The sequence below is a fragment of the Sarcophilus harrisii genome, chromosome 4 (assembly GCF_902635505.1).
Source record: "Sarcophilus harrisii chromosome 4, mSarHar1.11, whole genome shotgun sequence".
Classification (NCBI taxonomy): Eukaryota; Metazoa; Chordata; class Mammalia; order Dasyuromorphia; family Dasyuridae; genus Sarcophilus; species Sarcophilus harrisii.
This window is the reverse complement of record NC_045429.1, coordinates 142207301-142226298: the sequence shown is the minus strand read 5'-3', so window position 1 is coordinate 142226298 and position 18998 is coordinate 142207301. Positions and strand designations below refer to the sequence as shown.

Sequence of the window (18998 nt, the reverse complement as noted above, 5' to 3'; positions counted from 1 at the left end):
GGAAGTTTCTTTGATTTACTTATTCAGTAGATAAAGTTTTCTGTCACACTAGTCTGCAAAGGTAAGGTCCTTCTGTCAACATAGTTGTCAAAAAGATGTAACAATGGAAACTTGGAAACTCTAAGAACTAAAATTTCCCAGCTATCACCTGGAAGTATCTACATGAGATTGAACTGATTGAGAAGAAGACTTTTCTCTGACCATGAAATAAAAAGATATGCTTCCTTTCAGGCAGGAATTTCAAAAGTAAATAAGTATAGAGGCTAGGGATGGCAAGGACATAGTGTAGAGGAATAGAAAGAAAAGGACTCACAAATGTGAACCACAGATTTGCCAGTCTCTTAACTCACAACAGAATACCTAGAAAGTCATTCTTACTTGCACAAACCAAACAGTTTTGGAAAAACAATCTTTTGATTTAAACCAACACCATTATTATAATGTGGTAAGTTAAGATAGTGGATATAGTTTAGTTTGGTCAAAATAAACTCAAGATATCATTTTTCCCTTTCTACTTTATTTGTAGTCATAACATAATTGATATTTCTTTAGAATTTTAAAGTCTATAAAGTTCTTTACAAATGACACTTAATTTGAGGGTTTAAGAAATTCTAAAAAGTTGTTACTTGTCAGTAAATGACTCCCATTTAACAAGTGAGAAAATAGAAGCTTAGAAAAGTTATTAGAAAATCTCAGAAAGTTATCTAGAAAAAACATTAGCAACAGCTAATAGGTCAGAGGCAAGCCTTCCCAGTTCTAAGATCAACTCTCCATCCCCTACTTTATGATATGTTACATACTGTAAAGGCTTTATTTTTTTCACCTTATTTCCTTCAGCAGCTAAGAAAAGTTATCACTTCCTTATGAGTCAGAGTTTGCATGTATGTGTATGTGTTTTGACAAACAGCCAATCCTTCTTTGAACCAGCTGGTCATTTACTAACAAATGCAAGATGTTTATTTGCAGGAAGGGGAGAGGGTAGAGCCATACAATCAAAGGGTTCAGAAAGCCCTAATTCCTGAGGTCTTTCATTAGAGAAGTTAAGACCAGAGTGATTGACTAAGCAGTTTTAGTTTTATAGCTATAGTACAAAGTACAGTGGTGCTGCACCCTGACACACCAAAGAGAAAGGATATTGTATAGACAATTCAGGAAATATATTGGACTACTAGAAGAACTGACCACAGGTTGGAATTGAATAGAAGGGCTATCATTGCTTTGGCCAGATGGAACATGCATGGCCAAGTTCTGGGCTGTTGTTATGCTTTAGTACCAGGCATCTCCATTGATACTCCGTTGACAAATTTTATATTTTTTTCTTCAGAGTATATATTGCACCCCATTTCCACAGTCTCTACCCTGATTAGCCTAATTATTAATTGTCTCAAAATGAATTACTTCAATAGTCTCCAGGCAAGTCTCTCAATCTCCACTGTCTGCCTTTTCCAGTTTGTCCTTTTAGAATAATCTTTGTAAAACCAAAATTTTTCATAGCATTCCTAAGTTCAATAACTTACAATGAACATGACTAATGCAGAAATTTGTTTTCTGTAATTATACATATTTGCAATGGATTTTTTTTCTTTGCCTTTTCAATGGGTAAGAGAGTAGGATGGAGAGGGAGAGAATTCAGAACTGAAAATCAAGCAGAATTTTCCTGGTTTCTTACTGTCCACTGCTTTGAATCTAGACTAACTTTTATAGTTATTTGAGTTTTTAAGTCCTCCATAACCCTATCCCTAACCCTGCATTCACTAAAACATGAAACCAGCTATAAAATTTAGTGAAAATAAAAAAGGACATTTAAATCATACCACCTGGAGATTCCTGTAACATGCCATGTTTTATATGTTGGATCTGTACATATATGCCTGGTTATGTGGTAGTGGTAATAGAAAAACAATTGTTGATAAATTAGGACAACATTTAAATGAATAACATAAACATACACACATATATGTATGTACATATATTATTGATTATTGAATACATATCCAATATTCTAGCCAAGCTCTATGTTACATATCATATACATTGTTTTTTAAAATATTACTTTTAACATTATTTTCTCTTTAAAATTTGAGTTCCTGGAAACTTAGTGGATGCCTGTCAGTTGGGGAATGACTGAATAGGTTATGGTATATGAATGCAATGGAATATTATTGTTCTATAAGAAACAATAATCAGGCTAATTTCAGAAAGGCCTGGAGAGACTCACATGAACTGATGTCAAGTGAAGTGAGTATAACCAGGAGTTTATTACATAGCACCAAGAAGATTATGAGATGATCAACTGTGATGGACTTGGCTCTTTTCAACAATGAAGTGATTCAGGGAAATTTCAATAAACTTGTGATGAAGAGAGCCATCTGAATCCAGAGAGAAGTCTATCGAGACTAAATATGGATCACAACATAGAATTTTCACCTTTTTTGTTGTTGTTTTTGTTTGCTTACTTTTTTTCTGTCTCATTTTTTCCCCTTTTGATATGATTTTTCTTGTACAGCATGATAAATGTGGAAATATATTTAGGAGAATTGCACATATTGAACCTCGACTGGATTACTTGCTCTCTAGAGGAGGGGCAGGTTGAGGAAGAGGGAGAAAAAATTGGAACATGAAATTTAGCAAGAGTAAATGTTGAAAATTATCTTTTTATGTATTTTGAAAAATAAAAGGCTATTATTATAAAAAATTTAAAAATAAAATAAAATCTGAGTTCCAAAATCTCTCCCTTTATCCCACTTCCTCCCTAACCCACTGAGAAGCAAGCAATATGATCTTAATTATAACATGTGAAATCATGTGAAAAATATTTCTATATTAGTCATATTTTTAAAGCAAGAAAAAAAAGTGAGAAAATTATACTTCAATTTGCACTTGGAATTCATTAGTTCTATTTTTGAAAGTGGATTGCATTTTCTTTTTATCATCAGTCCTTTGGAAATGTCTTGGAACCCTATATTGATTACAGTAGCCTAGTCTTTCACAGTAGATCCTCATCACAATATGGCTATTATGGTGCATAATGATCTCATAGTTATTCTCACTTCACTTTGTATCAATGAATATAGAACTTTCCATGTTTGCCTGAAATCATTCCCTTATAATTTCTTAAAACATAATAGTATTCCATCACAATCATATGCCACAACTTGGTCAACCGTTCACCAACTGAACATCACAATTTCCAATTCTTCTCCACCCCCCAAAAAGAATAGCTATAAATATTGTTGTTCATATAGATCCTTTTTCTATTTCTTTGATCTCTTTGAGATAACAGTCTTAGTAATAATATTGTTGGGTCAAAGAGTATGTTCAGTTTCATATCCCTTTGAGCATAATTCCAAATTGTTTTCTAGAATAATTGAACCAGTTAGCTAATCCACCAACAATTCATTAATGTATCTATTTTTCCTCATCTCCTCCAGTATTTATCATTTCTGATAAGTGTAAAGTAGTATTTCAGAATTGTTTTAATTTATATTTTTCTAGCCAATAGTGATTTACAGCATTTTTTTCATATGACTACTGATTTCTTCATGTGAAAAATGTATCCTTTGTATTCTTTGACCATTGCAAGAACCTCTTCCCTGCCCCTCCAATTACATATCATATACATAGTTTGGTTTTTAAATATCCCTGCCCTTCTAATTCATCATACATTTCAATAATAGATAAACAACCATGAAGCAAATGCTCCAGTCATGCTATTCTCATGCCACTGGACTTTGATAACTCTAGAAGAGAGAGTGAGGTTAATGACTTTGTATAACTCTGTTTCACTTAAATCCAATTCAAGCAGGAGTCAAGACATTATTCTATGACGTCATTAGTCCTTTTGTAAGGAAGTACAAATAGCATCTCCAGCAACGAACAATATTTGACACTCCCCAGCAATAAACAATACTTGACATTCTAGACCGTACTCTTGATTCACCAGACTTTTTCATCCTGGACACTGGAAATGTTCTCGGACCTAGCTGTAGCCTCTCTGTCCCTGCTGTGGCCTCTGCCTCTAATTGACTATTTCCTTCCAGAAGTTCCATTTGAAGACGTATGCTGAGGCCAGTCATGAACTGATTCCTTTCTAGGAAGCAGTCATGACTCTTTACTACCTTGTCCCTGAGTCAGGTTCTTCGCCTCTTCATTCTGTATCTGCCCTTTTCAGTTTCCTTTTATGTTCTGTTTCTCCCCCATCTGAATGTCAGCTCCTTGAGAGAAGGGACAATCTTTCTTTCTGCTTGTATTTGTATTCTTCCCACTTAGCACAATATCTGGCACATAGTAAGTGTTTAATAAATGCTTTCTGACTTAATGTGACAAAGAAAGTCCTTAATAAATGTTGATTGATCGATCATTTAACTTTATGTACTCCCTCAGAAGCCTAATGTCACTCTTCGTATATAGATTGGGTTAAATGAATAAAGGTATGGCAGATTTATAATTGTTCTTCCATCATAAAAGTATGGCAAATTTATAATTGTTCTTCCATCTATCCACATGCTATTTCAGTTACAGACATAGCTCCTAAAATTTACCAGTGGACGAAGCATGTTTTTAAATATTTCTGATTTCAGCTTGTGTTTTCAAAATAAATAGAATTGGGTGGGAAGTAGGGGACTGGGGAGAAATTTGGGAAACAGCAGATAAGCACAGATATCTGTCAGACCATCCTAGGAAAGGAGTCCTTTATGTGACTACATAACTGTCAGCACTTTTCAGTAATCATAGCATCTGACATTGTTCTAACTAACCTGTATGCCACTGGTTCACTGACCCTTAACATGCCTGGGTTATGTGTCCAGTTCCCAGCAGCATCATTTGGGATGAACTCTAAGCTGTGCACTGAGCCAGCTCCAGTTCTGATGGTCAAGAATGTCAGTCAACAGGGGCATTGGCCCTGCGAGGTCAGAGAACAACATGTTTTCCCTGACGCAGCAAGAGACAGCCAACAATTCTTTTTACAGCCTCCTGTGTGGCTGCCACAGACACAGTATGGGGTGGAAAATAAGGAACAAGAGAAAGGAGTGGTGATGGATTTTCTTTTAGGAATTTTTAGTCACTGAACTTTTTACTCAGAAGATCATTTAAGCAATAACACCTGGGGCAGCTTTTCCTGGTGATCAGTCAAACCAACTCAAGTAGAACTGAGATAATGGTACTTGGGACAGAGTGTAACCTGTGATCACAGAACAAACCTCTGAGGAATGAGCTATGTGGGTAGTACTGGAAGACCCCCACTTCTAGGTAGAAAAAGGCTCTCCCATTGGCTGGTACATGCTTTGGGGCTCTTTTCCTACCTGCCTGATGCCAGCCATGCTTTGGTCCTACCTTAATCACCTCTGCTTTTCTCTCTTCCTTTTTACCTTGTGCCTGGACTCCTAACTCCCCTCCCACCTTGATTTTCCCTAGTTTCTTCTCTTTCTAAAAACAATTTTGTTTAATGAAAATAACACTGGCTTTGAAGGCATAAGAATTGGCTTTGAAATTGTACCTCTGCTATTTACTCTGTGACTTTAGACATAAACTTATTTTACCAATTGGACTAGATGGGTCCCATCCCAAGTCTAAAACTCAATTTAAAATGTGTTACTTCTTTTCCTGTTTTTCCAGTCCCCTTTATTATCTCCTTGTAATAATAACTTGCATAGATATCATGCAGAGTACTTTCTTCACAACTACTCTAAAATAGGTGGCACAGATTTTATTCCTCATTTTATCGATGAATATAAAAAAGGGTAAGCAACTCAAGGTTACAGATATAGGCAGGGAATAGATAGTAGAGATCATTTAGTCCAATCCTGTCAAAGAGAGGTCCAGAAGAGTTAAGTGCAATATCCAAAGTCACACCGAAAGCAGCGGAGTCAGAATACCAATTCTGATCCTTTAGCTTCCAAATCCAGAGTTCTTTCTTTGCTAAACCTTGCTACTTCAAAGGACTATTTTAAAATGAATAATGATAAGAAAAACTGAACATGAAATGAAATAAGGATAAATTCCAAATCCATTTTAAATAGTATTTAATTTTTTCACACATATGCAGAAATTTCAACATTCATCTTTACAAAATTTTGTGTTCCAAGTTTTTCTTCCTCCTTTCTCACCTCTATCCTCCCCAAGACAGCAAACAATCTGATGTGGGTTAAACATGTGCAATTCTTCTAAACATGTTTCCATATCATCATACTGCACAAGAAAAACATGAGAAAAGAAAAAAGTAAGCAAGCAAACAAACAACAACAACAAAAGGGTGCAAATACTATGCTTTGATCCACATTCAGTCTCGATAGTTCTTTCTCTGAATGTGGGTGGCTCTTCTCATGGCAAGCCTATTCAGATACATTTCAAAGAGAAGAAAGAGATTTCAGTACACCACAAAAATTGATACTATCATAGCAGAGAAATTCAAGGAATAAAAGAAATTGACATCCAGACAAATACTGAGATCTGGAAGAGATTTTAGAAGCTCAGTATTTAGAGCTGGAAAGGATCAGAGAACTCATGTAGTCCGGGCTCTTCGTCTTATAAAAGAGAAAACAGAGATCCAAAGAAATTAAAGCTATATAAAGTTATACAGATAATAAGCAGTAGAACTAGGATTTGAACCCAGGGACACTGACTCCAAATTGTTCTTCCCACAACAAACTATGCTAACAGACAGTCTGGAAAAGTTTGTACATTGATTACAATTTAAGCATCGAGCGCAAAGATTAATTCCATCAGCAATGTAATTCACATCAGAAAAATTCATCTAGCAAATTAGACTTTGAGAAAAGAACCCAGTAACTCAATTTTGTTGAGATGAGTTTTTTGTAGTCTCATCCATATCTCAAGTTCTAATATCTGATATGATCAGGAATAATCCAGATAATGGAGCCTGCCTGGATATTAAGATTCTGGACATGTAGGGACAGGATAATGGTACTGGTATATGGAAAGGGAAAATGGAAAGGGAGAAGGAATCAGCTATTGAGAGGAGATAGAAGAGTGCTGAGAAAAAAAATCTAATGTCTAAAATTTTACCTAGGGCCATTTTTCTGAGGGATTATCTGCATCACAGAATCTTGGATTGTGAAGATAGAAGCTAGTATAACCTATAGTTAAAGAATATCTTTTACACTTAAACATGTATCTAACTATAACTTAAATACCTTCAGTGAGAGGACATCCATCCAAAAGAGATCACATTCCATGTTTTAGGTTGCTCTGTTACAAATTTTCCCATAGATGAAGTTTAAATTTGCTTCTTTGCAACTACTCTCTATATTCCCTTAGTCCTATTGACTTAATCATATAAAACAAGTACAATATTTCTTTCTGGATTAGTAAATAATATAGCTTTTCAAATATTTGAAGACAGCCATCATGTCTCCCCTAAGTCTTCTCTTGTGTAGATTAAATGTACTCAATTTCTTCAACCACTCCTCCTTTGTCTTCTAGCTTATTAATAATACCCTTACCCATCCAGAACTGAATACAATGTAGATGCAGTCTAGCCAGGATATAGCATAGGAGAAATATCATCTCTTCATCTTGAATGTCTTTCTTGATGCAACCTAAGATCAATTAGATTCTTGGCTGCTATATCATGCTTTTGAATCATATTGAACTTCTAGAACTTGAACTCTACATCATTTTTATATGAGCTACTGTCTAGTCTTGTTTCTCCTCTCATAATTTTAAATTTGATTTTTTTTATACTTAAGTATAAGATTTTAAATCAATCTCTATAGAATATAAATTTCTTCAGTTCAGCCTAATGTATAGTCTAGCCTGCCAAAAATCTTGTTGTGTCTTGGCTGTTATCCACTCTCCTTGTTATCCCTCTCAAACTGATATCATTGGCATATTTTATAAATATTCCATCTCTACCTTGATAGAAATCACTGGCAAAAATATTGACTAGCATCAGGCCTTTCATCTATCCCAGGACCACTCTATTGAATGTCTCCTTCCAAGTTGATATTGAACAATTAATAGCTGTTCTTTTTTCTAGCCATTCATCCAATACTAAATCTATTTAACTGTACAATTATTGATACTACATCTCTCTATCTTGTCCACAAAAAGACTGTCAGTTGTTTTATTGAAATCTAGATAACCTATATTATAACATTATCATCTTGTATAAATCAATTATTCCTGTCAGTATAAGAAATTACATGTCTGTGGCATATTACTCTGCATGACTTTTTTTAATGAAACTGTCCTGGATCTTGGTGAGAACCACAGTGCAGTCTAGAATTTTGTCAAAAACTGAAACTGACTTCAATCAGATTTTTTCTTCCTTTTTAAAAAAAATCAGAAACTTTGCCCTTCCCCAATCTATAGAGCCTTTTCCATAAGCCTCAGTATTTCAAAGATCACTGATTATAGATTAGCAATCCCATCTTCTAGACCTTATAATCAATCATTTTTGATTCCTTCCTCTCCACCATCCATCTCCACTATCTTCAATCACCAAATCCTATTGAGTTTTCCTTTGAAATATCTCTAACATACATTCTTTATTCCCTATTGCCAGTACATGACCCTTTTCTATTACCCGTACCAAATCACTTTTACTTCAAATTTCTTTCTTTCCAATCTACCCTGTTCTGTCATACAAATCTTGCATTATTTCCTTGCTCAAAAATTTTCAGTGGTTTTCTAATCCCTTAAATATCAAATATAAACTCTTTTTCTGGTTTTGTAGGTCCATAACAGTCTGGCTCCATTTTATCTATCCCAATATGCTCTAGTCAATTCAGCCTCCTCACCATTCTACAAACACATGGCCAATCCTCTAGAACTGGAAGCAGCCTCAGAGATCATCTAATTCAACTACTTCATTTTGCATTTGAGAGAAATATGAGCCAAACAGGTAAAGTGAATTGTCCATGATCATACAAAATCAAACATCTCAGAGGTAAAATATAAACCCACATCCTGTAACTCTAGAACCAAGGCTCTCTCTGCTATATTATATTCCCTCTTGGTGCCAAGCTCTTGTTCACCTCTATACCTTCATTTCCCTTATTACTTTTTCCTGGAATTCCTTCCCTTTTCCTCTTTATTTACCTAAATCTCACACCTTTTTCCAGGACCAGTTCAAGTGCCATTCTTATAATAAAACTTTGCTCTATCGAATTATAGAATTTCAGAGAATGATTTAGAGAAGAGAATCTTAGAAATCTTCTAATGTCTTGTCTAATTTAACGGCCCTGTTTTACAAAAAAAAAAAAAAAAAAAAAAAAAATTCACAAAAAGTAAGACTAGCCCAAAGTCACTTTGTTAATTAGTGTCAGAAAGACAGAAGTGGAATCCAGGTCTCCCAATTTCTATCTATTATCTAACTTCTCTGTGGTCTGCTTTTTTTTTTTACTGACTTTTGTTCTCTTTCCAACCATTCTATCTCTTAAGAATGATCTAGTAATAGTAACAGTAATGGTAGTAGTAGTGGTGATGGTAATGGTGGTAATAGTGGTAATAGTAGTATAGTAGTAGTAGTGGTGATAGGAGGAGGAGGAGGAGGATTATGGTAGTAGTAGTAGTAGTAGTAGTAGTAGTAGTGATAGTAGTAGCAGGATAGTATTAGTGGTGATGGTAGTAGGAGGAATGGTAGTAGTAATAATGATGGTGGTGGTGGTAGTAGTAGTATAGTAGTGGTAGTAGTAGTAGTCATGGTAATAGTAGGAGGAATGGTAGTAGTAGTAGTGTTGGTGGTGGTGGTGGTGGTAGTAGTAGTACTAGTACTAGTACTAATAGCACTAGTAGTAGTGGTGGTGGTGGTGGTGGTGGTGGTAGTAGGAGTGGTAATAGTAGTGGTAGTGTTGGTGATGGTGGTAGTAGCAGCACCAATTCTCATTTATGTGGCAATTTACAGTATAAAAAAGCCTTTTCTTCTCTGTGAACCAGTAGGGTATTGTAATATTCATTTCAAAACAGAGAAAATTAAGCATCAGAGAAAACAACTTATCCATCTAACACAGCTAGTAAGTGTTCAAATTAAGGTTTGAACTCAGTTTTCCTTACTTTAAGTGCCTCTCTTTTTTTTTAATACCAGTCAAGTTATCTTTCATATGAAGTAGCTAAGTGGCTCACTAATTAGTGTTAAACTTAGAGTCAAGAAGAGACTTGAGTTCAAATACTTCCTCATGTTATTGACTAGGGTACCCTAAGCAAATAATTTGTCCCTTTTCACCCTCAGTTTCTTCATTTGTAAAATAAAAGGATTATTTTTGATGATATCTCCATTCCCTTCAAGAGCTGAATCTTTGATCCAATCTGTTAATTTCTCAAAAAAAAAATAGCACATCTAAAAATAGAAGTTTTAAGGAATGCTGTGGTCCCTTACTACACTTCAGTGGCCAGAGGACTTTCCTATCAGATCTGGAGCTCCTTCTGTCCTTGTCCTCCTGGTACTAACACCAATGCCAACTGCATGATTATTTCTTTTTATCTTGCAATCCTGCTGAGCTGGATTTAGGGAAACAGGAAGGCCAGGGTGAAGGCAGTTGCCTTTGCTATTTTTTCCAGTCTCTAATTTTTCCCGGGTTCCAAGAACCAGCTCCTTCACAGTAAGCAGGCAGGGGGACTTTCCAACTCTCCTATCTGCGCATGGAGCTAGACACAGTGGAGCCCTTGACAATGGTCTGCTATTCACTCCCCCGGAATAATGTTAGGAGACTGAATTTCTCCATAAAGGAAGAAAGCATATTGTTATCTATTTGGGGAAAAACTATATGGAGATTATAAGGACGGTATAGCTAATTATAACCATCTCAGATAACTACACTAGTTTCTTTTGTTATGAAAATAATACTGTGAACAAAAGTTTAGATGATGCAAAATCTAAATTCAACACCCAAGAACCTTGTTGGGTTTGGGAGGGAGAGTTAACAGAGGGAGAAGCAGTTGCCAAAATTACTGGCTAGCTAGAATGAAGACAAAGGGTATTGGTTGAAGTGGAATCAAGAAGAATTTAGTAATATGGAAATAGAAATGCATATTCTCTTTTCTCATTGTTTTCTACCTGAATTCTCCCTCCCACATATCAGAATAGTAAAGCAATCATGTTGCTATGGACCTGGAGATAATGGAAAAGAGAGCAGTCAGGTTCGTGCCCAAGGAAGATAGTGTGATTCAATTGAGAGTACTAGGATTATACTTCCTTGTATTTCAGATTTTGTTTTTTTTTTTTTTTTTTCATCTGTAAACTGAAGGGGAGAGTGTTCAACTAGAAGGCTTGGGAAGTCCCTTGTAGAAAATATTTGTGATCATATGTGAAGGAAAAAGTTCTCTTGACTGACCTTATTGTTATGGGTAATAATTAAAGGGAAGGACAGATGATAGCACTGACACAGCAACCAAAATATTTAAGGAGTAGGAAGGGGGTAGTATGCAATGTTTCAATGGCATGTGGTAGAGAGAATGCAATGGTGAGAATAGAGTATTTGATGAAAGTCCATCAGAGCAAACATCTGTATTTCCCTTCAGGTCTCTTTTATGTTATTCACTCCTAATTCATCCCAAGTATTCTGGGAAACCCCAGTATCCTACTGGGGAGACACCCCCATTGGTCCCACTTATGCATCTCAATCAGTACATCCTCTAGTTCTTATAGATGCATCAGCTGATGAAATTGATATCTCTATGTTCAAAGCCGAAAAAAAAAATTATAACCCTTAACCCCTGGACATGACTATGAATGAACACAGATGAATGGGGAATGCCATGCTACTTATGCTTGTCAACTGATCTAGGTATAGGACTCACTCAATATGCCGAAGGGGAAGAATCGAGTTGGGGCAGGAATGAGAGTGAATGACAATCTTTTTATAATAGTTTGGTTAATTTCTAGGCATTTAAAGACATTTTATGGATAGTTTCTACAATAGCATTATTAGGCACTCCAGGAAATAAAACAAAACAAACAAATATGAGATATCTTTTTTCTCAAGAACTATTTTTGCAAAGATGATGAAACTCCCTAGAATTTCAGATGGTTGTATGTGTCAATTGTGTGAGGGAAAATCTTCCAGCCATTTTATATAACCACCACCATAATTGCTGATATCAAGGCAACAGATGCTCTGTTGATTTTCTGTCTTTGTTCATTCAGAAGCTTTCCACTACCATAAAAGCAGAAGCCTAAGGGCCTTGTTTCCTAGGAGTTGGGATTGGAAAGCAAAACTCAAGTCAATAGTTCATTTCCTCTAGAGTTTAGTAATTTTCATCTCCTTATTGATTGGTGGCTTCTATGAGGCAGTCTGGAGAAGTTTATCTCAATTCTTCATGTCTAGAGGCAATATTCCAATTGATATTACTGTGAGCATGTCAACAGATTGATTATGGGAGACTGATGCTAAACTGTTCTCATCCAAGCAAAGTAGAGTGCTGAGTGAGAAGAGAATTCTTAGGATTCAGAATTTAACCAAAAAGGAAATTATTAAAATTAAGAGGATCATAGTTTTAATAGTTCTTTTTTCTTGAGAGAATAAGCATTTTCTGTCATACTTATCTAGTAAAAAGAGGATTCCCTAAATCATCATCATCATCATCATCATCAAAAACAACAGCAGCACTTCTTTCATTTCTTGCTTTCATGGGACCAGTGACTGTCATTTTTCACTTTTGAATAGTGAGTAGTAGCAGTAGTAGTAGAGGTAATAGTAGTAATAGTAGTAGTGGTAGTAGTGATAGTAGTAGAAGTAGTACTAGTAGTAGTTGTAGTAGTAATTGTAGTAGTAGTAGTAGAAATAGTACTAGTAATAGTATAAGTAGAAGTAGTACTAGTAATAATAGTGATTGTTATAGTAGTAGTAGTGGTAGTAGTGATAGTAGTAATAGTATAAGTAGAAGTACTAGTAGTAGTAGTAGTAGTGGTGGTGGTGGTGGTGGTGGTGGTAGTAGTAGTTTTTTTTTTCTGTCTATTATATAGCAAGCACTTAAGTGCTTTTTCATTTATTCTTTCATTTTTTGCTTTCATGGGACCAGTGACTGTCATTTTTTACTTTTGAATAGTGAATAGTAGTAGTAGTAGTAGTAGTAGTAGTAGTAGTAGTAGAGGTAATAGTAGTAATAGTAGTCGTGGTAGTAGTGATAGTAGTAGAAGTAGTACTAGTAGTAGTTGTAGTAGTGATTGTAGTAGTCGTAGTAGAAGTAGTACTAGTAATAGTAGAAGTAGAAGTAGTACTAGTAGTAATAGTGATTGTTATAGTAGTAATAGTAGTAGTAGTGGTAGTAGTGATAGTAGTAATAGTAGAAGTAGAAGTACTAGTAGTAATAGTAGTAGTGGTGGTGGTGGTGGTAGTAGTAGTAGTAGTAGTAGTACTAGTACTAGTAGCATTTATACAGAGCCTACTATGTGTCAGGCACTGTGCTAAATGTTTTACAAATATTATGTCATTTGATTCTCACAATGACCCTGAGAGGTAAGTACTATTATTATCCCCATTTTACAGATGAGAAAACTGAGACAAAGGTTTAGTGACATCTGTAAGGTCACAAACTAGTCAGTATCTGAGGTTAGACTTGAACTCGTGTTTTCTTGACTCCAGATCCAGTGCTGTAAATATGGAACCACTTAATTATAGCCCTCAATAATTTTTTCTTGAGATGAAGAAGCTGAAATATTAAATACTTAAATGGAATCTGTTTTAAGTTTTGCTAAAGGTGATTTTATGGCCCTTAATGTAGAAACCATCTCATTAGCATAAATTATATGAAATACTAGGGTATATGAAGTGTAGAGATATGGAATGGATTATGATTTCATTGGCATAGAGAACTCCCAGATGAGAAAATTCTCTCTATCAGTGCAGAATAACATCTTCTTTGAATTTTATTGTCCTATAGAATTATCTATAATAATTAAAGGTCAGTGACTTGACTTAGCTCAACATAGCCAGTAAATATCAAAGGCAGAAGCTAACCTCTAGAAGGTCTCTATCCATTAGTTCACATTGTATCTCTTTTTCCTACAATAATGTCAACCTAAGTATAATGGAAAATGTTGCTGATGAAACAATAGATATGAAACTGGGTTAAAGGAGAGAAGTTTGTTACCTCTGCAATAATAGTATCTATGATATTCTTGATAATAAACCAATAGAAACATTTTAATACAAGTGGATATCTTACTCAGTCTCCATTCCTTACTTTCTTACCTATCCTGTTTTGTGCCTCATTTATACTGAAGTGTTTTTTTTTCTATCATATGGCAAGCACTTAAGCACTTAAGTGCTTTTTCATTTATTCTTTCATTTCTTGCTTTCATGGGACCAGTGACTGTCATTTTTCACTTCTGAATTCTCAATATCCAAGCCAGTATTTTGTGTATACTTAATAAATGTTTGTTGAACTGAATTGAATTGACTAAAGGGGAAGAAGAAGCTGTCTGCTGCCAGAATAAAGCTGACTGTGTCCCAAAGCAGATTTTGTGGCTGTGCTCTGAGAACCCAATCCAGCCAGTATTTCTGCCCTGGCTCACTTGATGACATGTTAAATTGAGCTATTTCCCCTTTGGTCCTCTCACCATGCTTCCCAAGAACCCTCCTTCTTTCTACAAGGTGTAATTAACATTATTCTAGTTTGTACAGCAGCCTTTCATATATACTACAATATCTCATTTAGTGTATGTTGCAAGATAAAATGGCACAGATAAATCCTAAAAAAAAAAAAAAAAAATACAACACTATGCCTGGAGACAGACAACAAGGTTCTAATCAAAGGTAGGCTTTTTATTAGCTATGCCTAGAGCTTCTGTTTCCATATCCTTAAAATTAGAGGGTTAGACTGGTAATCTTTAAGATAACTTTCTTTATCTCTATTCAGGACCTTATGAATTCAATTAAATAAAATTTATTTTCTATTCTTCATTTCCAGGAAACCAATATAACATCAACGACTTAACTCACAAAAAAAAAAAAACCTAGACCCCTTCAGGGTGTGGCCAGGTATCAGTACAAATTCAGACTAATTTCTTATAGGTATCTGTATAGAACTGTGAGATGACATTCAGGTCAATTTACTCAAGCAAAAAAGCATGATAGTGCCTCTTCTAATTAGGGCATCACTTTAAGCGTTAAGGATTAAGAATTCAGAGTATAAAGGGATTTTGTGTGCCTGATTCAACTAAGGTGATGGCTGGCACCCATGTGGGAGATAGAAGGGACTGGATTCTGAGAAAATACATTCTTTATTTGTTACTGTAATACATTGCTGAAGCCATTTAGATGTATAACTAGAATAAACTACAAGACCGAGGCTCTATTTCTTTTTCCAAGAGCACCTTGTACTAAGCTGGGTGGGGGAAAGAATCTCCCCTTTCCCTTCTCCCTTTGGTCCTGTGGCTCTAAGAGGAAAGCTTAGGTTTGGGGATTATTTCCTCTGTCCTTTTTCAGTTCTAAATACAGGCAGTAGAGTCTTAGACCCAGGAGCTTAATCATAGCAACTTTGGAGGCAGAATTCCAAGTAGGATATTATGGCTAGACCATCAAGGAAGCTTTAAGAAGCCAGGATACCAGGACTAGAAGCAAGGGGGCTTTGGATTTGGAACTTGGTGGAACTATATTGTATAGAAATGAGCTAAATTGTGGACCTACTACTTTCTGCCTCCATAGAGACCATGGAGTTCTAGAGGGAGATTAGGCCCTCTGGTTTGGGGGGATCCTTGTTTACATTTGAGGTAAATATTCCTTAGTAAAAGTTAATCTGACTGCTAAGTGATAATATTAAACTCCATAAAAAAAATCACTGGTAAGTGATAATATGTAAGTAGATAATATGAAATTAGAACTAGGTCCTCTAATATTAAGAAAATAAAATCAGAGGGAACTTGAGCCAATTACAGAGACTGTAAATCACCTCCCCCAATTTCCATAATGGTACAGGGAGCAGTGGGGAAGGTGTAAAATGTAGCATACCTGAACTTTGGGCAATATTTCTCTGCCAGAGAATATTCCTGTAAGAATAGTCCATTTCATACTATAGATATTGGGTACATTGGTAAGAAAACATGATTCAGCTTTATATGTGTATTATTCATTAAGTTTAATTTATTATTATCTGTAAAGTTATTTCTGCCATATCAAAAATGTTATTCTTATTCAATGTGCTGGTGCGTTGCATTGTGGAATGGCTTATTGTATATTTAGAAAACACTATCAATGAGGGCTCAAGAGCTGGAGTAGTGAATGGTGATCATTTATTTCTCTTGTTGGTGGCAGTTTATTTCTGAGAATCTAGACCTGCCAGGGTGAAAGCAGGTTGGAAGTGAGTAAGCTAACACAAGAATGTGTAGGTGATAGTGCACTCCACTTAAGGTAATAGATGAATATCATCCATTGTTATGACTCCATTTCTGCCATTACACATGTCTAGATGAGCTTTCTTTCTTCTGAAAGTGTCCTCTTGAGAGCCAAAATCACTAGCAGTCACCTATCCTTTAGGAGAGAGCCAAATAGTGTTATAAGAAAAAAGTGTAGAGGAAGTGGTTGGTTTCAGCTGAGAAAATAAGGGAAATAGTTCAGGGAAAAAGTGGCTCCTGAGCTGAGCCATGAAGAAAGAGAATACCAGTATCCAGAATGCATTTCAAGTCTGGACAATAACCTGAATGAAATCAGAGATAAAATGGCCTAGTATATGATCAAGGAGAAGTAAGTTGACTGGAACATGACATAGAATAAAACAAGGAGAATGAATGGAAGCTAGAAAGTTAAGATGAAACCAGATTGTGGAGAGCCTTAAAATCCAGGTTAAGACATTTGTATTTTATGCTATCATTAAAGATTTTTTTAAGCAAGAAAGAGAGAGAGAGATGGTCATACTTAAGTGTTTGGAAGATTATTTTGGCAACTACATGAAAAATAAATTGGAAAGAGGAGGGACTGAAATCAAATAGACCAGTTAGGAGGATTTTTTTTACAATAGCCAAGGCCAGGAATGTTGGGAGGTTCAATGAGATAATGAATGTAAAGTACTTTGCAAACCTCTGAAAGCTTTATTAATGCCTATCATCATCATCATCATCATTAACCTATAGTCACTAAATCTTCAGTCTAGTGATGACTTCAGTCCATGAACTTTTTATAACACTTCTAATGAGCAGTATAGGGTATACTGATAAGCAGTATAGGGTAAAGGGGGTGAAGAAGATGGATTCACACACATTTAATCTGGATTAATAAAATTTTATTAAATCTAAGACATTTTGAAAAACAATAAATTAAGCCTTTGTTATTCAGTCATGTCAAGTCTTCATGACCCCATTTGGGGTTTCCTTAACAAAGACACTGGAATTGTTTGTTGTAATGGGCTGAGGCTTGAGTTGATGCACTGAGGTCCCAAGTACATGAGGCTAAATAGTAATTGGACTCTCTGAGACATAGGACTTGAAAACTCTCAGGAGTCATTGGATTCTCTGAGAAATGATAAGACTGTTACAGGACTTCATGACTCCTGAGAGTTTTCAAGTCCTATGTCTCAGAGAGTCCAATTACTATTTAGCCTCATGTACTTGGGACCTCAGTGCATCAACTCAAGCCTCAGCCCATTACAGTTTGTCATTTCCTTCTTTAGCTGAAGATCTGAGGCATACAGTGTTAAGTGATTGTACAGAATGACACAGCCACTAAGTATCTGAGACCAGATTTGAACTCAGGAAAATGAATCTTTCTGAATTTAGGTCCAAAATTCTATCCATTATGCCATCTAAGCCTTGATTTGTAGCAATGTAGCAATGGCCAATTTCTGAGATGTAAATGCTCACACTGAAAATTTAACAGTAGGATTTCCCTGGAAAGTAAAGGTAGTTAGGCTTTGAACCAGAGTTTGGGAAATATGAATGGAAAAGATAACAGAAATGAAACTTTTAACAGTTTTTAAAATTGCACCAACACTTTTGTACTCCTTGTATTGTAGATGTAGAATCTGGCAGAACTTGGCAACTGATCATCTCATAGGGTCATAGGAACATAAATGGAGAGCTATAAAGGACCTCAGAGGTACCTGGTATAACTCCCTCATTTTACCAGGGTAAGAGTGTAATGAATGGGAAGTCAAAGATGCCAAGGTTTTTATAGAAAATTAGGGAAGTTCAGAAGTTTGGCAGGACTAGAGAAGACAATTTCTTTTCTTTTTTTTTTTTTTTAACATATTGAGTATGAAATTCTGAAGTAGACTATCCAGATTGAGATGTCAGCTGAAGATGTGGGGGTACAATTCAGGAAAAAAAAACTGGGGCCAGAAATATACATTCGGACCTTGGGAGCTTGTTCTAGCAAGGGAGAGCAATTATTCATATACCTTTGACCAAAGAGTGGTAAAACCTCTATGGGAGAAGGTATTCCTCCTCCACCTAGCATGCAGCTTCCAGAGGGATACACATGGAGCAATGAGGGAGGAAGGAGACACCTGTCTAGCAGCCAAATCAGCCAAATCAACCCTGGTGATCAACACAGTGGCAGATGTCAGAGCTAAATTGCCTTCACATTGTAGAAATATACATTTGGGAGATTATCAGCATAGAAGCCATGGGAACAAATAATATCATAAATGAATGAATGAAGGGAAAGAACTATTTATTATGGATTTACAATATACTAAACACTGTTAAGCACTGGGGAAACAAACAAAAAAATGAGATAATCCTCCCTTCTAGTAGCTTACATTCTAATGAGGAAAACAATACATAAAAGGAAATGGGACCAGGGAAGGAGTATCTGAAAAGACACTGGAATTACCCTCAGGGTAATCAGTCAGTATGTCTCTTCCATAAACAAGGAGAGTATAGGATTATATTTATCCCTTCCACATCAAGACTTCCCCCATTATGTTTTTAAAATATTGCATGTTGTGTAAAAAGTTAAATGGGAATTTGGGGGGGAGGGAGTCACAGACAAAACAGAAAGGTCAGCAGAAGACACAGAAAAGATTTAAAAACTCAGAAACAGGCAAAATATATGTTATTGTATTTATCAACCAAATTTTTGTATAATTGTATAATATCAAGC

At 35.6% G+C, this 18998-nt stretch overlaps 1 protein-coding gene across 1 annotated transcript in view; it reads left to right on the top strand.

The window, feature by feature from the left end:
• Positions 1-4878: 4878 nt before the first annotated feature.
• The window catches only part of LOC116423588, a 46801-nt gene continuing 32681 nt past the window's right edge, over positions 4879-18998 (top strand). Inside the window, exon 1 of the mRNA XM_031968588.1 lies at positions 4879-4996. Within this exon, the coding sequence (XP_031824448.1) occupies positions 4879-4996 (118 nt within the window). The remainder of the gene's footprint in view (positions 4997-18998) is intronic.